The sequence below is a fragment of the Ctenopharyngodon idella genome, chromosome 22 (genome assembly GCF_019924925.1).
Source record: "Ctenopharyngodon idella isolate HZGC_01 chromosome 22, HZGC01, whole genome shotgun sequence".
Classification (NCBI taxonomy): Eukaryota; Metazoa; Chordata; class Actinopteri; order Cypriniformes; family Xenocyprididae; genus Ctenopharyngodon; species Ctenopharyngodon idella.
Window position 1 is genome coordinate 19,557,024 of NC_067241.1, and position 18,000 is coordinate 19,575,023.

Below are 18,000 nucleotides of genomic sequence, written 5' to 3' on the forward strand. Positions count from 1 at the left end.
GCAATTTTACAGTTAAACAATTTATAATATATATAAACATAATATATATTTATAATTATGTTTAGCTCTAAAATGACTATTCATTTGTGATAACTGTATAATTAAAAAATTATAAAATGTAAAAATATATTATTTATAAAATTGTTTTAAAAAGAAAAATTAATTTAACTAAATTATTTTATTTTAAAAATCAAAATAAATAAAAATATTTTATAGAAACTGTATTTATAAAAAGCATTTTACAGACAATGGAACATTTAATAACTAAACTAGAAAAAAATCCATGCTGTACATTAAGTGGTTCACAAATGTACAGAGTGAAAAAAACATGGTATTACTGCCCAGTGAAATAAAGACGGGCTTATGGAAGGATAGAGGCCTGGTCAAAGCTTACCTAGACTAACAGAGTAATAAAGCATTGCACAGAGGTTTTAAAAAGCACAATTAAAGAAGGACCCAGTTTAATAATTAAAATGGATAATTATTGACCCCTATTTTCAATTCCTCGCAAAGTACATTAGATCAGGAAAACAGAGAGGACAGAAGGGAGGTGTATTAATGCACTCTTTCCTGCTTGAACTTCCTTTACATCCTAAAGTGCCAGCCCGCTATTGAGATTTGCACTTAATGAGGGTCCGTCACAAATTAAAAAAAATCTCTGAGACTATCAACAAGCATTACAATCACCCCCCACCCCCCCACAACCACTCTCAGTGCCAATGCCCACCCGGAGAGCCAGGCCAGACAGGGGAAATTTGAGGGTTAACTGTCCCTTAGGGGGCTATCAATGCACGGAGAAACCGTCACTGCTGGTGCCCCCCATTCTCGTTTGACAACCAGGCCCTAACAGATTAACATGCAGTCAAGAGTGATATATTTCCTGCCAAGTAGTCAAATCACTGCTGTATAATGATTTTGTGTGTGGGAAGACACAAGAGGGACACTCTTAATTAAGAGGAAATATTTGTTTTGGGGTTATGAATCCGGCTGATTCTGATTGGTCCACTTGCAGCGACACTGTTTAAATAGGTCAGTCGGGTGATAAATTGTCATTTTGACACATTAAAACTGTGACGTCAAGAGGCTGGAGGAGAAAGAAGGGATCAGCCGAAGAGGTCAGAATAAAATGGCCTAGTTCAAATGGAGGCCACTGAAATTACCAGGAGAGTTCTTCAAAATCCTGAATGCCAAGGACAGGTGGATTAAGGTATTAAAACAATCGCATTTCAGTCTTGAAATAGTCCTGCACACGACTCAGCATCAAGCCTATCTGTTCAAGATCAGGTGCGAGCAAATTCGCACCATGCGCAAAATCTGCTGTAAACATCAGCGAAAGCTAATACAAGCAATGATTATGGCAAGTGTACCTGAAACAATCCCATCATTGAATTTTTTATTTATTTTTTGTAAATGTATCCAGATGGCGAGCTGCCGGTGGCATGTTAACATGCACGATTGAGAAAGCTGCCAGAATTCAACCAAATATAACAACTGAGCTTTTTAGTGTATTTTTTCCCACCTCTAATTAATATCAGAGAGCTGACTGGAAGGGAGACGAAAAGACAAGGGTTTCGCTAAAGTTCAGTCCTGAATCTATTTACAGTGCCAAATTAATAAGAACCCGAGGTGATAATAGTGCCAACACACTCAAACATTTGGGTGAGTGATTTTAATTTAATCAAAGCTGTTTAGTATAAGACTATTCTTTAGTGCTACAGTTATGGAGCAGGGGAAAAAAACTCTCCTTTCCCTCACTTTCCGTCTATTTGAGTGGATGGAAACCCATAATTTCTTCATACACCGCTATATAAACTAATGTGGTGTTGATGGTCAAGCCTTGAAGTGTATGTGCTCATTTATGGCTGTTCCCTGTGAATGAGGAAATGGTTGAGAGTAAAGACTCTTAATACTTTAAAAATTCCATTAGTGAACTCACAGCCATCATGGGACTGTCTCCGACAGAGGCACTTTCTTCACAAGACAAAGAGTTATGTCTTACATATCTGTCAAATGGACAGTTCTGTGAACTTAAATACTCCCATTCAAACCCTCAGATGATAAAGCTTATGATAAAACTCAAATAACATGTCTTCATAGGATAATGCAATTATTTTTTTTCTTTTAAAATCAACAGGAAATCAAAATTCCTCAATTAAATAAAATAAAATAAATAAAGGTTTAACATTAGGGGGGGGGGAATACAAACTGCGCTGCTTGTAATGCTGATAATAAAGGTGAGCCGTGATGAAATTTAAGCCTCTTAGTGGAACACGAACCATCTGGGATATTGCTACCTGAAAAAGAGCTGTGAATGTACGGCCCATGTGCATCCATAGTCATAATGTACCCATGGAATTCATAGAAAATGACAGACAGAAAACAGGAAGCCAGATAGAGAGAGGGAGGGAGAGAGAGAGAGAGCAACCTGTGCCCTTCAGTCTCAGTTAAGGCACAGCTAACCAAGTCTGACAGCTGCCGGCTCCTTGACAATTGGGGTCAGTTAGAGGAAAAGTAGCTCAAGTTTTCATGGCTTTGCAGGAGATGTTCAGGAGCAACTGCCCACCGCAGCATCAAAGGGGATTAGAGGCCGCAGCCATCTGCTGCCAGGACAGGCCATGGGCCTTTCATGTCCTTCTTGGAGAGAAAGGCAATCCTTCCGTCACATAGTTTTAAGTCCCACCGTAGGGGAGGAAGGGATAGTACGGTGGACATAGCCAATTAGGCCCAAATCAAGGAGAAAAAAGTACACTATTAATAGCAGAAGGATTATGTTGGCGTCTACTTATATGGACAAACAAATGTGCACACATGAGCACAAATACACAAAATAACACCTATTCTATGACATCACAATGATATTACAGACACTTTTTGTTAGTGGTGCTTGCTAAGACAAACATCACTTTTCTATCATTTCTATTTGAACAATTGAGGCCCCTACATGGGTCAACTCTTTGAGCAATGTTGCTGGGCTATGTCACCAAGCGATGTTGCTTGGGCACTTTCCCATTGAGAATGGGCAACAAATTTCGGTCTAAAGTATCAAGATACAAATTTGTTGCCAATTCTCAATGGGAAAGTGCCCAAGCAACATTGCTCAAAAAATTGCTCACCTTAAGTATTAAACCTCAACGCATAACTGTGACATACCCTTAGTGCATCTAGCTTTTATAGAGATTTATTCTAGAGATTTGGGGATGGGCTCTTTAACTTGGCACAATAAGCAACCACACAGAACACCCTTGCAACTACTCAGAATGCCCTAGCAACCACCTAGCCAGGGCTAACATCCATGCAGAAAGCCCTGGCAACCACCCAGCAACATCTATCAACCAGCCAGAACACCCTATCATGGTGGGTCTTACATCCTCGCTCACATTTCTGTGCTCTGAATCTCATTTTTCCCTCTCTTACACATTTATTGACAAGCTGTGCCAACATTTTTCTTTTAGCAGCTAATTTGTTTTGGGTCCCGTTCCTGGCCTCCCCCATGACTGTTACCTCAATAGTCTGCTACCTTTCAGCTCAGCGGCTCAGCACTTGACCTGCCGTCGTCGCTTATTTCCAGCGCTCTAATTGTCGTTTAATCACATATCAACCTGTCACTTAAAGAGCCCCTTTTTCAATTGCAGGAATTTGCATATTGTGTGAAACTAATTTCTATCAAAAGCTCTGCTGGCTGTGAAAGCACGTCTACCCGGGCTCTCTCTCTCTCTCTCTCTCTCTCTCTCTCTCTCTCTCTCTCTCTTATCCAAAGCGCCTGATATTCTCCATTCTGAGTACAGGTTTGTTAACAGCCTCACACATATGGTGACAGGAGAGATAAGGAGCTGAGAGCTCGTGACGGAAGGTACCGGTGAAAACATGATGTCATAATGGAGGGGTTCGGTGGGAAACCGCTGGGGTTAATATCACCCTCCACTCAACGGTAATGGCATACATAGGGAGCGCTCTTTCATTACAAGTGTGGGCCACACGACCGCTCCCATCTCTGCAACTCACACTGGGATTTGATGATCCTGGCCAGTTTTTATGGAGGGTCCTCACAGTGACGGTCCTCCAGAGATGGGCAAGTTTAATTACGAAGAGGAGGGAAGCTCTTTGTTCCTCCTTTTATTATATTAATTGATAAACGGGGCCGGAAGGGGGCTCTTGGGGGACAAGGATGAGGGAGTGTTTTCAGAGGGGTTTAATCCCGTTAGAGGCACCGGCCCGTACCCCAGCCTCACTGGGACCCTACGCTTGCTTTTCACCTCCACCCCCCTTTTCCTGGATCCTCCTCAGGGCTGTTACTTCACATGACGGCCAATAATGAAGAGGTCTTTCTCGGGTTGAGACTGCAGATGCCACCCTGCTTGAGAGAACTGATCTTACCTTATTATAATACATTTATATAATTTATATATAGTTTAGGACACTTAATATGTGAAGTGAACTATGTCTAACATGTAGTTTCAAGTAATTCACTACATTTTACCTTTACAATATTTCATGGTTACATATTCGGTAAAAATTTTACTTAATATGTTGCTGCATCGGACACTCTGAACAATCATAGAAAGAGGGCTTAAATGAACTGAAGCACTGTAAAGGTGCACACTTCATGTTCTAATACACACTAAGTTAGTCTCAGCCCTGATGCGTTGGCTCATTGAAGGGTTCATCTCAACCTGACCAAGTTCCTTGTCATTTTTTTTTCAACAAGGAGTCAAGATGTCTCAAAACTGTCAAAAGCATTTTCCACAAAGCCGAAGAGAGGGACGAGGGGGAGACGACAGAAAAAACCTCACGCGCAGGCATACGCACCGACACGGACACACTCGCGCATACGCGCTCGCGAGGCTGTCAGGTAAATTAGATCTGAAAGCTGACAATTTCTGACCATATTTCCTTGATTATTTCGAACAAATGCACACCAGCCGCTCTAAGGAGATTAAAGTGACATAAAAGTCTCAAGTGGGAGGAGGGAGGGCAGAGAATCCAGGTCACCCCCATTTGTCCCCCTGCCTGACAGCAGCTATATCGCTATCCAATCCAATAAAAATCCCCCCTCCTTTTGCTTTAATTAATTTTACAGCTAGCTTGCTTAATTACTTTCAATCAAAATCCTCTTGCCATCACAAAATTAGAAATGGTTCAACTCCATTAGTCTAAATTCTTCATTTACATACACAAAGACTGTCAGCTCTTGCTAAGCAAACGGCCTCTCGCCTGATGAGATTGTTTTTTTTTTCTTTCCCTTCACTCTATCTCTCTCTCCCCTGTCCTCTCTCTCTCTCTCTCTCTCTTTCTGTCTCTATCACCGTCTCTCTCTAATCATAAACATGTTCGGTGTTACAGGAGAAAAGTGGTAGGGATGTCCAAAACTTACTTTCAAAATGACTAGACAGTGGGTTGCCTGTACGACTAGTCGACTAATGGGAAGCCCTGTATAATTGGATTGATTTCAGGTTCACCTGACCTTTCTTAAGGGGCATTTAAATAAGATGTATACAGCTTGAGTGCAACAGAAGAAGACAGAAAAGAGGGGTCTTGAGATGCATTTTTATAAATTTAACTATTTTTAACATACTCAATTATTTAGCATTTTAAAGGTGATTATCACACTTTTACTATGTTCTAGTAAAATTTTAAAATCAATATTTCAAATAAATGTTTAAATGCTATATTTATCAAAGAATCCTGAAAAAAAATCAGTTTTACATGAAAATATTAAGCAGCACAACTGTTTTGAAAATTGATAATAATAATAAATGTTTCTTGAGCAGCAAATCATCATATTAGAATGATTTCTGAAGGATCATGTGACACTGAAAACTGGAGTAATGATGCTGAAAATTCAGCTTTGATCACAGGAATAAATTATATTTTAAAATATATTAACATCAACAACTGTATTTTGAATTGTAATAATATTAAACAATATTACTGTTTTTACTGTATTCAGCTTTGGTGAGCATACAAGACTTTTCAAAAACAAAACAAAATTACCGACCAACATTATGAATAGTAGTGTCTATCATATGACATAAATGGTTTAACAGGCCAGTACATAAAAGTTCAGTAAATCAGTCATTTTTCAAGTTTTCACTTCTTGTTCCTCAACTTCCCTACTGACAAACACTGAATATGTACAAAAATCTTTGACCAAAACATACTCTTCAAACAGGAACAAAAAATCTTCCTCATATCGAAACAAACAATCCTTGTCAATCCATTATCAAACAATCTTTGCAGCAAGTCACATTGTAAATAATAATAATAATAATAATAATCATAAATGAATTAACAATCAAAACGTAAACCTGCATTTATGAATTGAATCTTTTCTACCCCTTTGAATTTAGTTGCTGCTGAAGTTTTCCCTGAAAAATCATAAAATTAAGCAGAAATTACAAAAGTGATTGCTAAAAGTTCAATTTAAGGAAACTAAAATGTTTCTATGCATTTTTTGAGTGGACAGTTGGCAGATTATGGCAATGCGGTACATTGTGCAGTGATACACCCAACCTGGGTTTCTTGCCTTTTAGGACGGGGCCACACGGGCGGCCATCAACTATCGTGGTTTCGACATGATATTCAGAGGCCAAACAATAATTTCCACTGGTGACGCGTCCTCTCCATCACGCTCAGTGCCCAAGGCCTGCACATCAACAGGAATTAAGGACATGCAGACACAGTTAGTGGGCTGGCCATGGAAGCTACCCCCAGCCCTGCTCAAATAACTAGGGCCATGTAATAATGACAAAATCAAAGCAGGCCCTCGCTGGTGCTTTGGACGTCCCCAAGCATCACCACTCAACTCTGATATCCACACACACGCAGAGACACACAAAGTGCTGACTCTCGCACGGCACGTTGTTTTGTTTGCCCTCACTTTCCTTGACCACACGCATACAAAGCCGCAAACACTCACTAACTGGGGATGAGCTTTGATCTGTTGTCTGCACGCTAAACATATTATCTTTCAGCTGCTCGCCTCTCGAGCTGTCCTCGCTGGTGATGATGCAGAGAGAAAGTGACTTTGGAAAAGACTTATTTGCAGGGTTTCATTTCAGAGGGTTTGTGACATTAATGAGTCGGGCCAAGGAGCTGCAGCTGTCTCCTGTTTGGCCGTCCTGACTGGGACATAAAACCCGGACCTGAGAGACTGGGAGTCAACCTGTACCCCTCCATGCTATTCTACTTATTTTGTCCCTATGAAACAGTTTATTGTTAAAAAAAAAAGTTTGTAATCCTATTTAACTAACAAAATTAACTTTTTTTCCCCCAACACCAATGCCCTGAAAAAACTGCACAGTCCAGTCAATTTCAGATGTATACAATCAGCATTTTTTTTTTGGTCATAAATATACCACATTTATGGAAGTAAATGGGGACTTTTTTTAACTTTTCATTTACAATATCAGGTGACAGTGATGGAGGAGGGGGGGGCATTGGGTCTCTGTTGGCTGGCTGGTGTTGAGCAGCAGTTCTGCATCCTTCAGAGCGCCAGCAGTGCTTCTCTACCAGCCCTGCTCACTTGGGCTTAGCTAATTCTGTCACATCGCTCCACGCTGCCCACGCTGAGCCTCTTTAAACGGCTCCGCTGCACCTCTGCTGCTTCTGCTCTCCTGCGCTCCTCCTCTAACGAGGGGTCGCTCGTACCAGCAGAACAGCAAGTGGGAGCAGTGCCCTGATCATGGACCACCAGTCTACTTTAGCGGAGCTAAATAACCTGCCTGTCTGTCAATGCCTTCCCTCTGTAAGAGTATTTAATGATACAGAATTTACATGCAATATGCAAATTCCATTTACATGCAGTATCTATATGTGTGTGTGTATATATATATATATATATATATATATATATGTGTGTGTGTGTGTGTGTGTGTGTATATATCTGAAATTTTTTATTTATATCAAAATATAAAATATAAATATTATATATATATACACACACATATATATTTCATTTAGATACTGCATGTAAACTGCGTATAAAGAGAATTACATATAGATGCACAGTGTAAAAAAATGTTGGTTTAACTTAAAAATGTAAGTTACCTGGTTGCCTGAAAATTTTGAGTTCATTGAAATTAAAAATTTGAGTTAATACAATGAAGGCTTTGGTTTAATAAACATAAACCCAAAATATTATGTTGTCTGAACCACATTAAATATTGAAGTTGACAAAAGAAAAAAAGTTGTGATAAATCATAAAAATACAGTGTATTTACATGTAAATGTATCTATCTGTGAATAAAATCTAAACATTTTATAAGATATAATAAATAAAAATTATATATGTAATGAAACGTTTTGTTTTATTTCAAAATATAAAATATAAATATAATAATTAAAAATAATATATAAATTATTTATTTAATAAAAACCATCACTGTTCCTAAACAAATGGGTGCTGAAAAACAAAACAGATAGCACAGCTGAACAAATTTGTATTATATTATTGTACGATTGTGAAGGATATGGCGTGTTGAGAGATAATTGTTATTCCAAAGAAAGATTATAAAATATGATTACATTCAAATCATGCAGTGAAACCACACGCTGCAAAATAACAGCACAAAGGCACATTCATTACGTGCACAAAACAGCATAAAGACAGAAACATAAACAATGGACTGAAGAACTGTCCTCCCATTGTTCATCTGACTGCACATACATAGAAAAACTGTGTTTTCCCTTTATCCAATTATTTAATGAGAATGGGAATTTGCCCCAATTCCCTCATTCTACAATGTAAGACATGCAGTGTCACACAAAACAAACACAAACACACGAGAAAACAACAAGTTTAAATCCCAGGCTTCCCTTTAAATTTCCCAGACACTCATTGTTCGTGAGAGTTTCGGATGATTTTAGCCGTGATTTAATGTAGCTTGTTAAAGAGTGATGATGTCAGCACAATAGAGGAGCCTCTAAATCCACCACATTCACCCAAAATGCCTCGATGAGATAATCATGGGTGACGTCTGCGAAAACACTTATTATATTCGCCCATCGCCTGGCTGAAGCTGCTAAAACTCATCAGCGTTATTCCCTATTTCTCTCTGGGAGCGACGAGAGGGGGGAAAAGATGATCTGAACTTTGAGGGAAAACTTTTTTTTTTTTTTAAAGGGACAGGACTCTTGCTTTATTGCTTATTGAACACATTCATCTGATTCTCTGTGAACAATCACACAAAGCTTTGATCTATTTGCCTTTTATAAACAGCTTGTTTTTCCGAATGCTAATACAGGAATGGTAAATCTTAGGCACTTGTCCCTGTTCTTGTGCACATGGGCTTTATCAAAGTCCCATAAAAGGCTTGGAGCTGACAACTCAGCACTAGAGATAAGAAAAGGATCAACCTGAGCCGTTCTCATAGCTTAATTTATTTTAAATCCTGGATCTATTTACCCAGTGCAGGCCAGTAGCCATTATCCACCTACACCTACAGAAACTCATCGGCGCTTTAGTGTGGCACCTCTACGAAACCAGTCGGGTATTTATATGTATATGTCGATAATCTCACTACATTCAGGGGCTACGGCCTGAGTTGTGAGTCTGCTGGGTCGAGGGCAGCGGCTCCCTGTAGTGTAAGTTAATAATGAGCGGCTCTCCAGCAGTATGTGATGTGGAGGTGAGGTCCTAATCCTCCTGCTCGCCCCCACGGGGGAAGGCCTCCACCCGGCCCCTGTTTATCATCGGCGAGAGCCGCGCGGCCGAGGGAGGGGAAGCGCAAGGCACCCGTGCCGCTCACGTCAGACAGGATATCTTCTCCGATGCGCCAGCACTTTAACCCGGCATGTTATTAAAACTCTAATCTGTTAAACATGTCAATGTTAGCACTTTTAGCGTGATTAATAAAGCGAGACATAAAGCGAGACTCCAGAGTGCTGCGCAGGCTTTTCCATTGCCTTGGGTTGTTTTTTGTTTTTTTTTGCATTTCTTTTGTTTGATTTATCTTTTTATTCATTTTGGCTCATAAATGGTTTGAATTATCTACTCGCACATACGTAATTCTCCAAACATTTTCTTTTGGTATGCGTCCCACGTCAATTAGCTTCTGAATCTGAAACGAAACAGAAAATGTGTTACCCTGGAAGATAAATATTCGATGCTAACTAAGACATATATCTTCACGGAGCAAACTCGAAAAAAGGTTTCCAAGATGCTAGTATCAAATTGGCTTTATAGAATCTGAAACAGTGTATGTGCTTGCAGAGAAAATAGGGTGATGCACAGCAACGGTACTGAGGCGGAGGGGGAGACTTAAAGGATGTGATTTATCTGAGCTTGATTGCGTGTTAATCGAGGTTACGTGTATTAAGTGGAATCTAATTGGAACAGACACTGGCAGCCTGACAGATCGACATGATGCAGATGGATTGAGAGAGAGAGAGAGAGGGGGAGTGAGTGAGAGAAAAAGAGAGAGAAAGCAAGAGAGGGACAGCGGTAAAGCAAATATGAAGCTACTAAAAGGTGTTTTCCGAAAAGAAGTACAGGAATTTGCACTTAACCTGTTGGAGTTACACTGAAAGAGAGAAAAACTTCAATAATATAAATGCAACATGGAAATAAAATGTACTTTCTTAATGCAGTATTTGTAAACGATTAATATGTGTGTGGTATTCTCAAGAAATCAAATCGAAATGTAACTTGCAAACGACTTCCTTGACTGATGACACTAAGGATCAACTTTTCATCATCCAATCACTTCTCAGTGGTCAAAATCTACATTTTTCTGTGAACACAATGAACGTCCAGACCCCTTTATAGTATGAGTAAAGACCTTCTTCAAAAAGATATCTTCTTCTGTGTTCCACAGAAGGAAGAATGTCAGGCATGTCTGAAACGATAATGTTTATAGAGTACTACTAAGAATTAGAAATGTCACTAATCAGTAATTTGTTTTCTGAGAACCTGGCAAGATCTGTGGCCTTTCTACACCACTCCGCGCTGGCATGCGCACTCCACGGCCTCAGTTGCCACAAACACTCATTTATGCTTTATTGGAAACAAGGGGAAAAAATATCCTCCCCTTCAAAAAAAGACCCAGCTGCTCCAGTACATCTCACCTCTGGGAGCCAACTGCCCATGTGCACTCAGCTCACCAGCTTTTTCTATCCCAGAAGACAACTGGTTTGAAGGCCCTTGCTTTAAATCTGAGGCATTCACCCTATGACTGAGTGCCCTTTGCAACATTAGTCAGAAAAAAAGGCACAAGAGCCACACCTGTTGTGCCAAACAACTGCTCTCTGAAAGGCTACACAAACACGTAACAAATTATACTAACAGAAAAGGAGGGGGGTGAAAAATATCTGTAACCACATGCCAAATGCCGAACGGGAGGAGGTGACTTTAAGGTTTCTCTCTGAAATGAGCGTGTGGACACAAGCCTGTTAACAGACATCGATTCCATCGGGTCTTGGACTCAGAAATGTCATTTGTAGTCATCTTTTATCACAACTGTGTTCAATAACAGGCCTGCGTTATTAACAGCAGCACATACCCGTCGTGGATGACTGTGTCCATTCGCGTCCCTTCATTTTGCACTCGTTCTTGCATGATAATTACACGACCGATGATGTGAATGATATCATTTTGTGCCGTAATCTCAGATTATTTCACGTGTAGTCAACCCAAAATCTAAAAAAAGAATAGAACAACAATGAATTGCTTGGTTTTAGAATATGATCATGGTGTAAATAGTTATGGTGACTGTTTTTACAAGAAAATACTACTTGAAAATGTCACGTTTAATTTAATGTGCTACTTGCCCTTTCTTTGTAATTATTTATTGTAGAATTGTAAATTCTATACCAAATCCAGATTTTTAAGCAGTTTCTGGTCAAAAATAAGTTATTTTTAGTGACATCTAAACATGAAGTGACTTCATTTGATACATAATTTCTTGCCTTCCCTTGGAATCAAACTCATGACTTTGGTGATGCAAGCTTTACAGGACAAAAAACAATATATCAGAAAGACGCACAGCATTGTTTAGCGAAGACTAGAGAGAATAGACCCTCACCCGTCAACACAAAACGCTCAAATCGCTCTCGACACAGTCCCGTCACAGTGCCGAGACAAGGGACTGAGCTACTCCTCTTCTCCTTTGATTTGATGCATGCTGACTGTTACACTAATGGCATTAATAAGGACAAAATTACTATTTTGAAACACTGACTTTTCATCTTCCTAATCTGTCTGGCCATGTCCCTGCCCCCAGCCCTCCATTATGGGACCTGCGGATGGGTAGCCTTCCCATTGCTCGGTATGCCATGCAAATTGATTGCAACATTTTGAGAGGCCAAGAAGACTATGATCATTGAAATTTGACCCTCAGCTATTTTTAAGTGTTTGATTGAGATAGCAACTCATCCAGTTCTGCCCAGATTGGCCAGATAAGATTTCTCTTACTCTGGATATTCTTCTTATGTGTGGCAGGGGCCACATATTGCAACAGAAATATGCACAATTTAAAACACAAATAAAGAAATATGGATATATATGCATTGTAATGTGCAAGGGGAGGGCTGGTCATGCTCTGCTAAGCTTTGAGCTCTAACATTGAGAGAAATGACACAGTATGATCAAGGACATGAATTGCTCATTGATTTTTAGCGCCAGCTTAACTATCCATTCCAATTGATTTTAGCCCGGCCGGGTTATGCGAGTTATGGCACTTTTAATGCATCTTCTGTATGGCAGCTCACCACTGACAGAGAACAATTTTCGAAGCATACAGAGAGAGGAAAAAATGTTGATATGTAAAACAACTTGCCAAAACATGTGAGTTGTTTTCTCTTCTTCTATCTTTTCTCTCGCTTCAGCCCTTTCTCACCAAGTTCCTGGTTGGGAAATATGCACATCATAAAAAGTGTACTTCAGTCTCTAATTATTGGGATATGTCAGTATTTTCACCTCAGAAAACCTTTGCTGATTACAAAATACGGGCAAAGTGATATAAGTCTGCTGAAATGTTAATTACAGCACATAGCTGCTCTTTGTGAGCGGGTGAGAAAGCGCAGAACATTCTAGGTGCACAGGAACCAAATAAAACCTTTACTGCCTCAACATGCACACCACATACAGTATACATTTCAGGCTGAGAATATACAGTGCCTGCTTACCAGAAGTGAATCAAGTTTCCACCAAACACGTATATATGTGGCCAAAACTTGCATGAAAATGCAAAATATTCCACATTTGACATTTTTTTTTTCCTTCTGTGCAAATTTACTATGAACCCAAACAAAAATCAATCTATTATTCTCAGTCAAAATCACGAAATAAATTTAATTTAGACGATAATTCTTAATGTATCTCTTCTCTATTAGTGGTATTATATCATTTGCATCAATTATTAATTAAGCCTGGGTTTAGTGAAATAAGAGATAATGTGAGACATGCGATCCAATAGATGGGCTAAATGTCATCTGTCACAGAGAAACACGTTAAAATAGAGGCTCGCTTTCCTGTGCGGAATCGGCTTTCACCCTAGGGAGGGGAGATTTCTTTTACTTCTGCAAAATACTGCTTTCAAATTTCATAAAGTCTATTACTGCACACTCATTTCAGCCCTATTGGTTCAAGTACCTATTTAGTTTGAAGGACATTTCGTTCTTTTTTCAAGCAGGGTCAGATTGCAGACCGAACTGAAACCCTAAATTTCAGAACTAACATCTTCCCTTGTCTCACCCCACCTGAGACATCATATCTTTTCAATTCCCATATGAACCAAGTGGCCTCATGAGACAGATTTAATGCAGATTTCAGAACAAATGGGACGTGGCCAGTGCCTTTCAAGCACGGTAAGTGAAAGTAGCCACCAGCGCTGCATCTATAAGAGTGTCAGAGTGTGTGGGTCAGGATAAAAGACAGGCTCCCTGTTAAAGCTGCGAGAGCTTTCAGCCATACGCTTGTTTCTCTTGGCCTCATTCATGCTGCGGCTGATGAGAGCAAACTGCACATTGATTCATTTCATGGGGAACATGCTTTAAATGTGCTGTATTTGATGTCAGTGAATACAGAAGTTAGATAAAACTGACAAAACCTCGATTCGGAAATACTGGGGAACATCAAGCGATAGAAGTCCAATAGTGTGTGTGCAGAACAGTACTGCAAATACACTCTTAAAATATTTGCGATGCTTGAATATATCTAAGACATTATATCTTCCTTTTTTAAAAAAAAAAAAAAAAAAATTATTAAAACATATTTAATAACGGTGTACAAGCCAACACCACAACTATGGCCTTTCTACCGCTCTGTTCTTTAACAGGCACACACACCTTTTCTGAAAACACAAACAAACAAACCAAAAAACACAAACACCCTCCGGCATTATTGACGATGTGATCATTCTAATTTGAAAAAGCGACTTTGGGCTTGTGCGTGTGCTTTGCATGACAGCGTAATTAAAATATTCCACTTTTCCTGTTGATTCACTGTATTTGTGCACAGCAATGATAGAGCTTAAAAACCGTCTGCCAGTTACAACAGCAATGAGACACGTCATGGAAAACTTTATGATCTCATGTTCCTGTTAATCACGGTTTGAAAAAAGCGAAGTCCTTCACTCGTATTTACCTAAACCAGCTCACTTTGTGTAGCATTATTTTATGGGTCTGTTGTTCTAGCGAGAGGTATTATAACTTTGCATTCTTTCCCAAGGTCAGCTGCTGGCGTGACACACACAATATTTGCTTATGGGGCTTTTCAGGTCAGTTCTATTATATTTACATCAAATAATTTTTGATAAGGGATGTAAAAGACCTATAAAACTGTACCATAAATGGGAGAGGTGTAGTTGAGAAAAAAAGTACAAAAGATCAACAGGCTTGTTTTTTCTTTTCCTTTTTTTAATCTTTGACACGTTGACATTTTTCTACTGAACCTTGCTGATCAACGCACCAAAACTAGGCCAACAAAGTGGGCACCAGCTCTTGTTTCTGCCCAAAGTACCTGTCTCTTATCTCTACAGCTCCATAATCACTTAACAAAGACTTGGGCATTTGCACAAATTAAAACATCAATAATGCACGAGTGCTTTTCAGTTTCTGCCACACACACCCCAGTGCTGGGGCAGCAGCACTCTCTCAAAACGTGCCACACTCTCGCCCCGAAAGACCTCAAATCCAGTACCAACCCACACCCCCATGACTCGGGAGGGGCAAATAAACGCCATAGATGATTGGGGGAGGGCTTATTTTTTAAGAATGAGGGAAAGTGGCGCTTCAGTGTAAACAGCCAACACCCTTGAGTGGCGTACTTCCATAAACAACATCACCACGGCATGGCCACCGTTTGTCATTAGTGGTCTCAATGCGAACACAGACACAGCTTTAATTCAGGCCTGGGATTCTGCCCTATCTTTACATATCTAAATCGGCAAAGGCAAGTCTCTTATTTACAGGGATGAGAGCAACCAAACCATCATAGTGAGATGAAATATTGCATGTTAAATATGCATAAAAGAGGTCAAAACAAGTCCACTATGGGAGAAAAGGAAGAGAGGAAGGGTGGAGGAGAAAACATTAAAACTTAAACGGTCCGAAGACGGAGTCAGGAGGTGTTCCGTACGAGACGGTCCGTTAGGACATGAATCTTGTTCGCCGTCTTCACATATTATCCACATACCTCCAGGCATGTATAGTCTATACCTTAAATAGGAGATAGCCATTCAAATACTGCAGGATTTGTAATGTGTGCGCTTGAGCCAAATGTACATGTTTGTGAACATTAAACACATTGGCAAATTCCTTCTACGGGCAAAAAGAAGTCAAACTTGTAGAGATTCACACACACAGGCTTTTAAGCTGAGGTATTACAATTACGTTGCTTTACTTTTCCCAACTATAATATTTTATCTTTCTTTTTTTTTCTAAACAGATTATTTCATGTTCAGAGTTAGTTTATCATTATTCCATAGTTTTTTTCTCTCTCTTCCCGTTACCCTTGCAAACAATCCCCTTGTTAGCAAACTGTTAAGACAGGCACTTGGTACACAAATTGCGCTCGACCAAGCGAATTTGTTTTGCAAGGATGACCTGTTTAATCATCTCATTTTCTTTTGCGGACGTTTATTCATCTGGTTTCCACGGTTACGGAGAACATTAAGGGGCTACAGTAATAAGGCTGGAGAGTCAAACAGGTAATAAAAAAATTAACGCCATTTTCCAGCAGCCGAGGACGGTCTCTGAAATGAATCAGGGGAGAGGGGAGCACACACGCAGGTGGAAAGGGGCCTCCAATATTTCCAAACAATTAAGGGCCGGGCAGGTTATTTCACTCAGTAGAGAAGCTCAGATGGGCGTCCAATGGACACGACACCTTCAGAACAATCAATGCTCTGCTGTTTTAAAGTCATAATGTTCCCTTATTTATCATGATACTCTGATTACTTATCAAGACTATCAAAACCATCTGAATTACGATTATTAAAATTTCTTTCCTCCTTTGTAAGATAAGATTACTGTCAATTGCAGAAATACAGCTAAAGAGTCATGTTGTAAAACTATAGATAAAATATATATAAATATATTTTTTTTGCAGATTGCTATAAACACAATGTTAAAATACATTTTTGGGAATTATTTTTGTCCCCTTTTAAAGCCTTCCAAATCACTACAGAAGGTAATGTCTCTCTCTCTCTCTCTCTCTCTCTCTCTCTCACCCTCAACTTTGACAAATGTTGCCCCTTTGTACCAACCAATGAGTCTGACTATAAGCCTAATATAGAAAATTCCGGCACAATAGGCAGGACAGGTGTTGGAACCCCTCTGAAAGGGTCTGGGCTCAGTATGTGAGACTAAAAAAATCCAAATATGGTATTCAAGGATAGCAGAGTACAGGCAAAATAAACAAGCCATTAGCATTTTCTATCTCTCCCCTACCTTGCCTTATGCTTTCAGACAATCCGCACATACCAGGGATCTACACCACAGATTGCATAATGTAAGGTATAAAAGAGAAAAAAAGTTGCAAAAAGTCTGGGCAGACTTGAACAGGTATTTTCATTCTATTTCTGCTGGTTGTGCAAGCTGTAACATGGCATTTGTCATGGTCTACGCAGTGCTGGAAAATATCTAAATCATGCTGGAACACTATTTAATGAAGGCTGCCTTCAACAACCCAACATGCCCTTTCATTCATAGTGTGTATGAATAGATTCATAGGACATAAAATTGCACAAATAATAGCACACAAGCCCGGTGTCAGGTGACTTGTTTGCCACATAGCTTGTACAGAGTTTGACTCATTTCGTAAGTTGGCTGTTCCAAAAATATACATTAGCCACAAATGGTGTTTGGACACTTTTTGACACTTGAAATTTGTGAATGTGAAATTCATTAGGATGACAACATATCAAACTAAATCAAAGAGCTTTTCTATAAACTAACTTTGGAGAAAAAGTTTTGCAATTACTATTAACAAACTAGTTTCAAGGTGATTTTTAGTCAGTGTATGAAGTCAGTTCCCCTCGAGTTCATGTGTTTCCTAGCAAAGTAATTACAAGTGTAGATCATTAATTTAATTATGGACATAAAAAGTGTCCAAAAAATCTTGTCTTAATTTTGAACAATATATAAACATTTTGCTTGAAAAGAGTGTGTGTGTGTGTGTGTGTGTGTGTGTATACATATATATATATATATATATATATATATATATATGGTAACACTTTATTTCAGGGTCTTTAAACTTTTAACTGGCTTATTAGCATGCATATTACTAGAATATTGGCTGTTTATTAGTAATTATTAAGCACATATTAATGCACATATTAATACTGTATTCATACACACACACACACACACACACATATATATATATATATATATATATATATACATATATATATATATATATATATATATATATACACACACATAAATGCACAAGATTTGGTTTAATGTTTTGTTATCTGAGGCAAAGACAATTTGAAGTGTGTATAAAATGTCCAAATACTTTTTGGGGCCACTGTATATAAATGAAATAAAATCTAA

At 39.1% G+C, this 18,000-nt stretch overlaps 1 protein-coding gene across 6 annotated transcripts in view; it reads right to left on the reverse strand.

Moving 5' to 3' along the window:
• The window catches only part of casz1 (castor zinc finger 1), an 88,689-nt gene that overhangs the window by 56,271 nt on the left and 14,418 nt on the right, over positions 1-18,000 (reverse strand). The window contains exon 2 of one of the 6 annotated variants that reach the window (XM_051879865.1): positions 11,499-11,635. The exons of the other annotated variants lie outside the window; for them this stretch is intronic. Within the exon in view, the coding sequence (XP_051735825.1) occupies positions 11,499-11,535 (37 nt within the window). The 5' untranslated portion in view covers positions 11,536-11,635. The remainder of the gene's footprint in view (positions 1-11,498; positions 11,636-18,000) is intronic. 6 annotated transcript variants of the gene reach the window in all.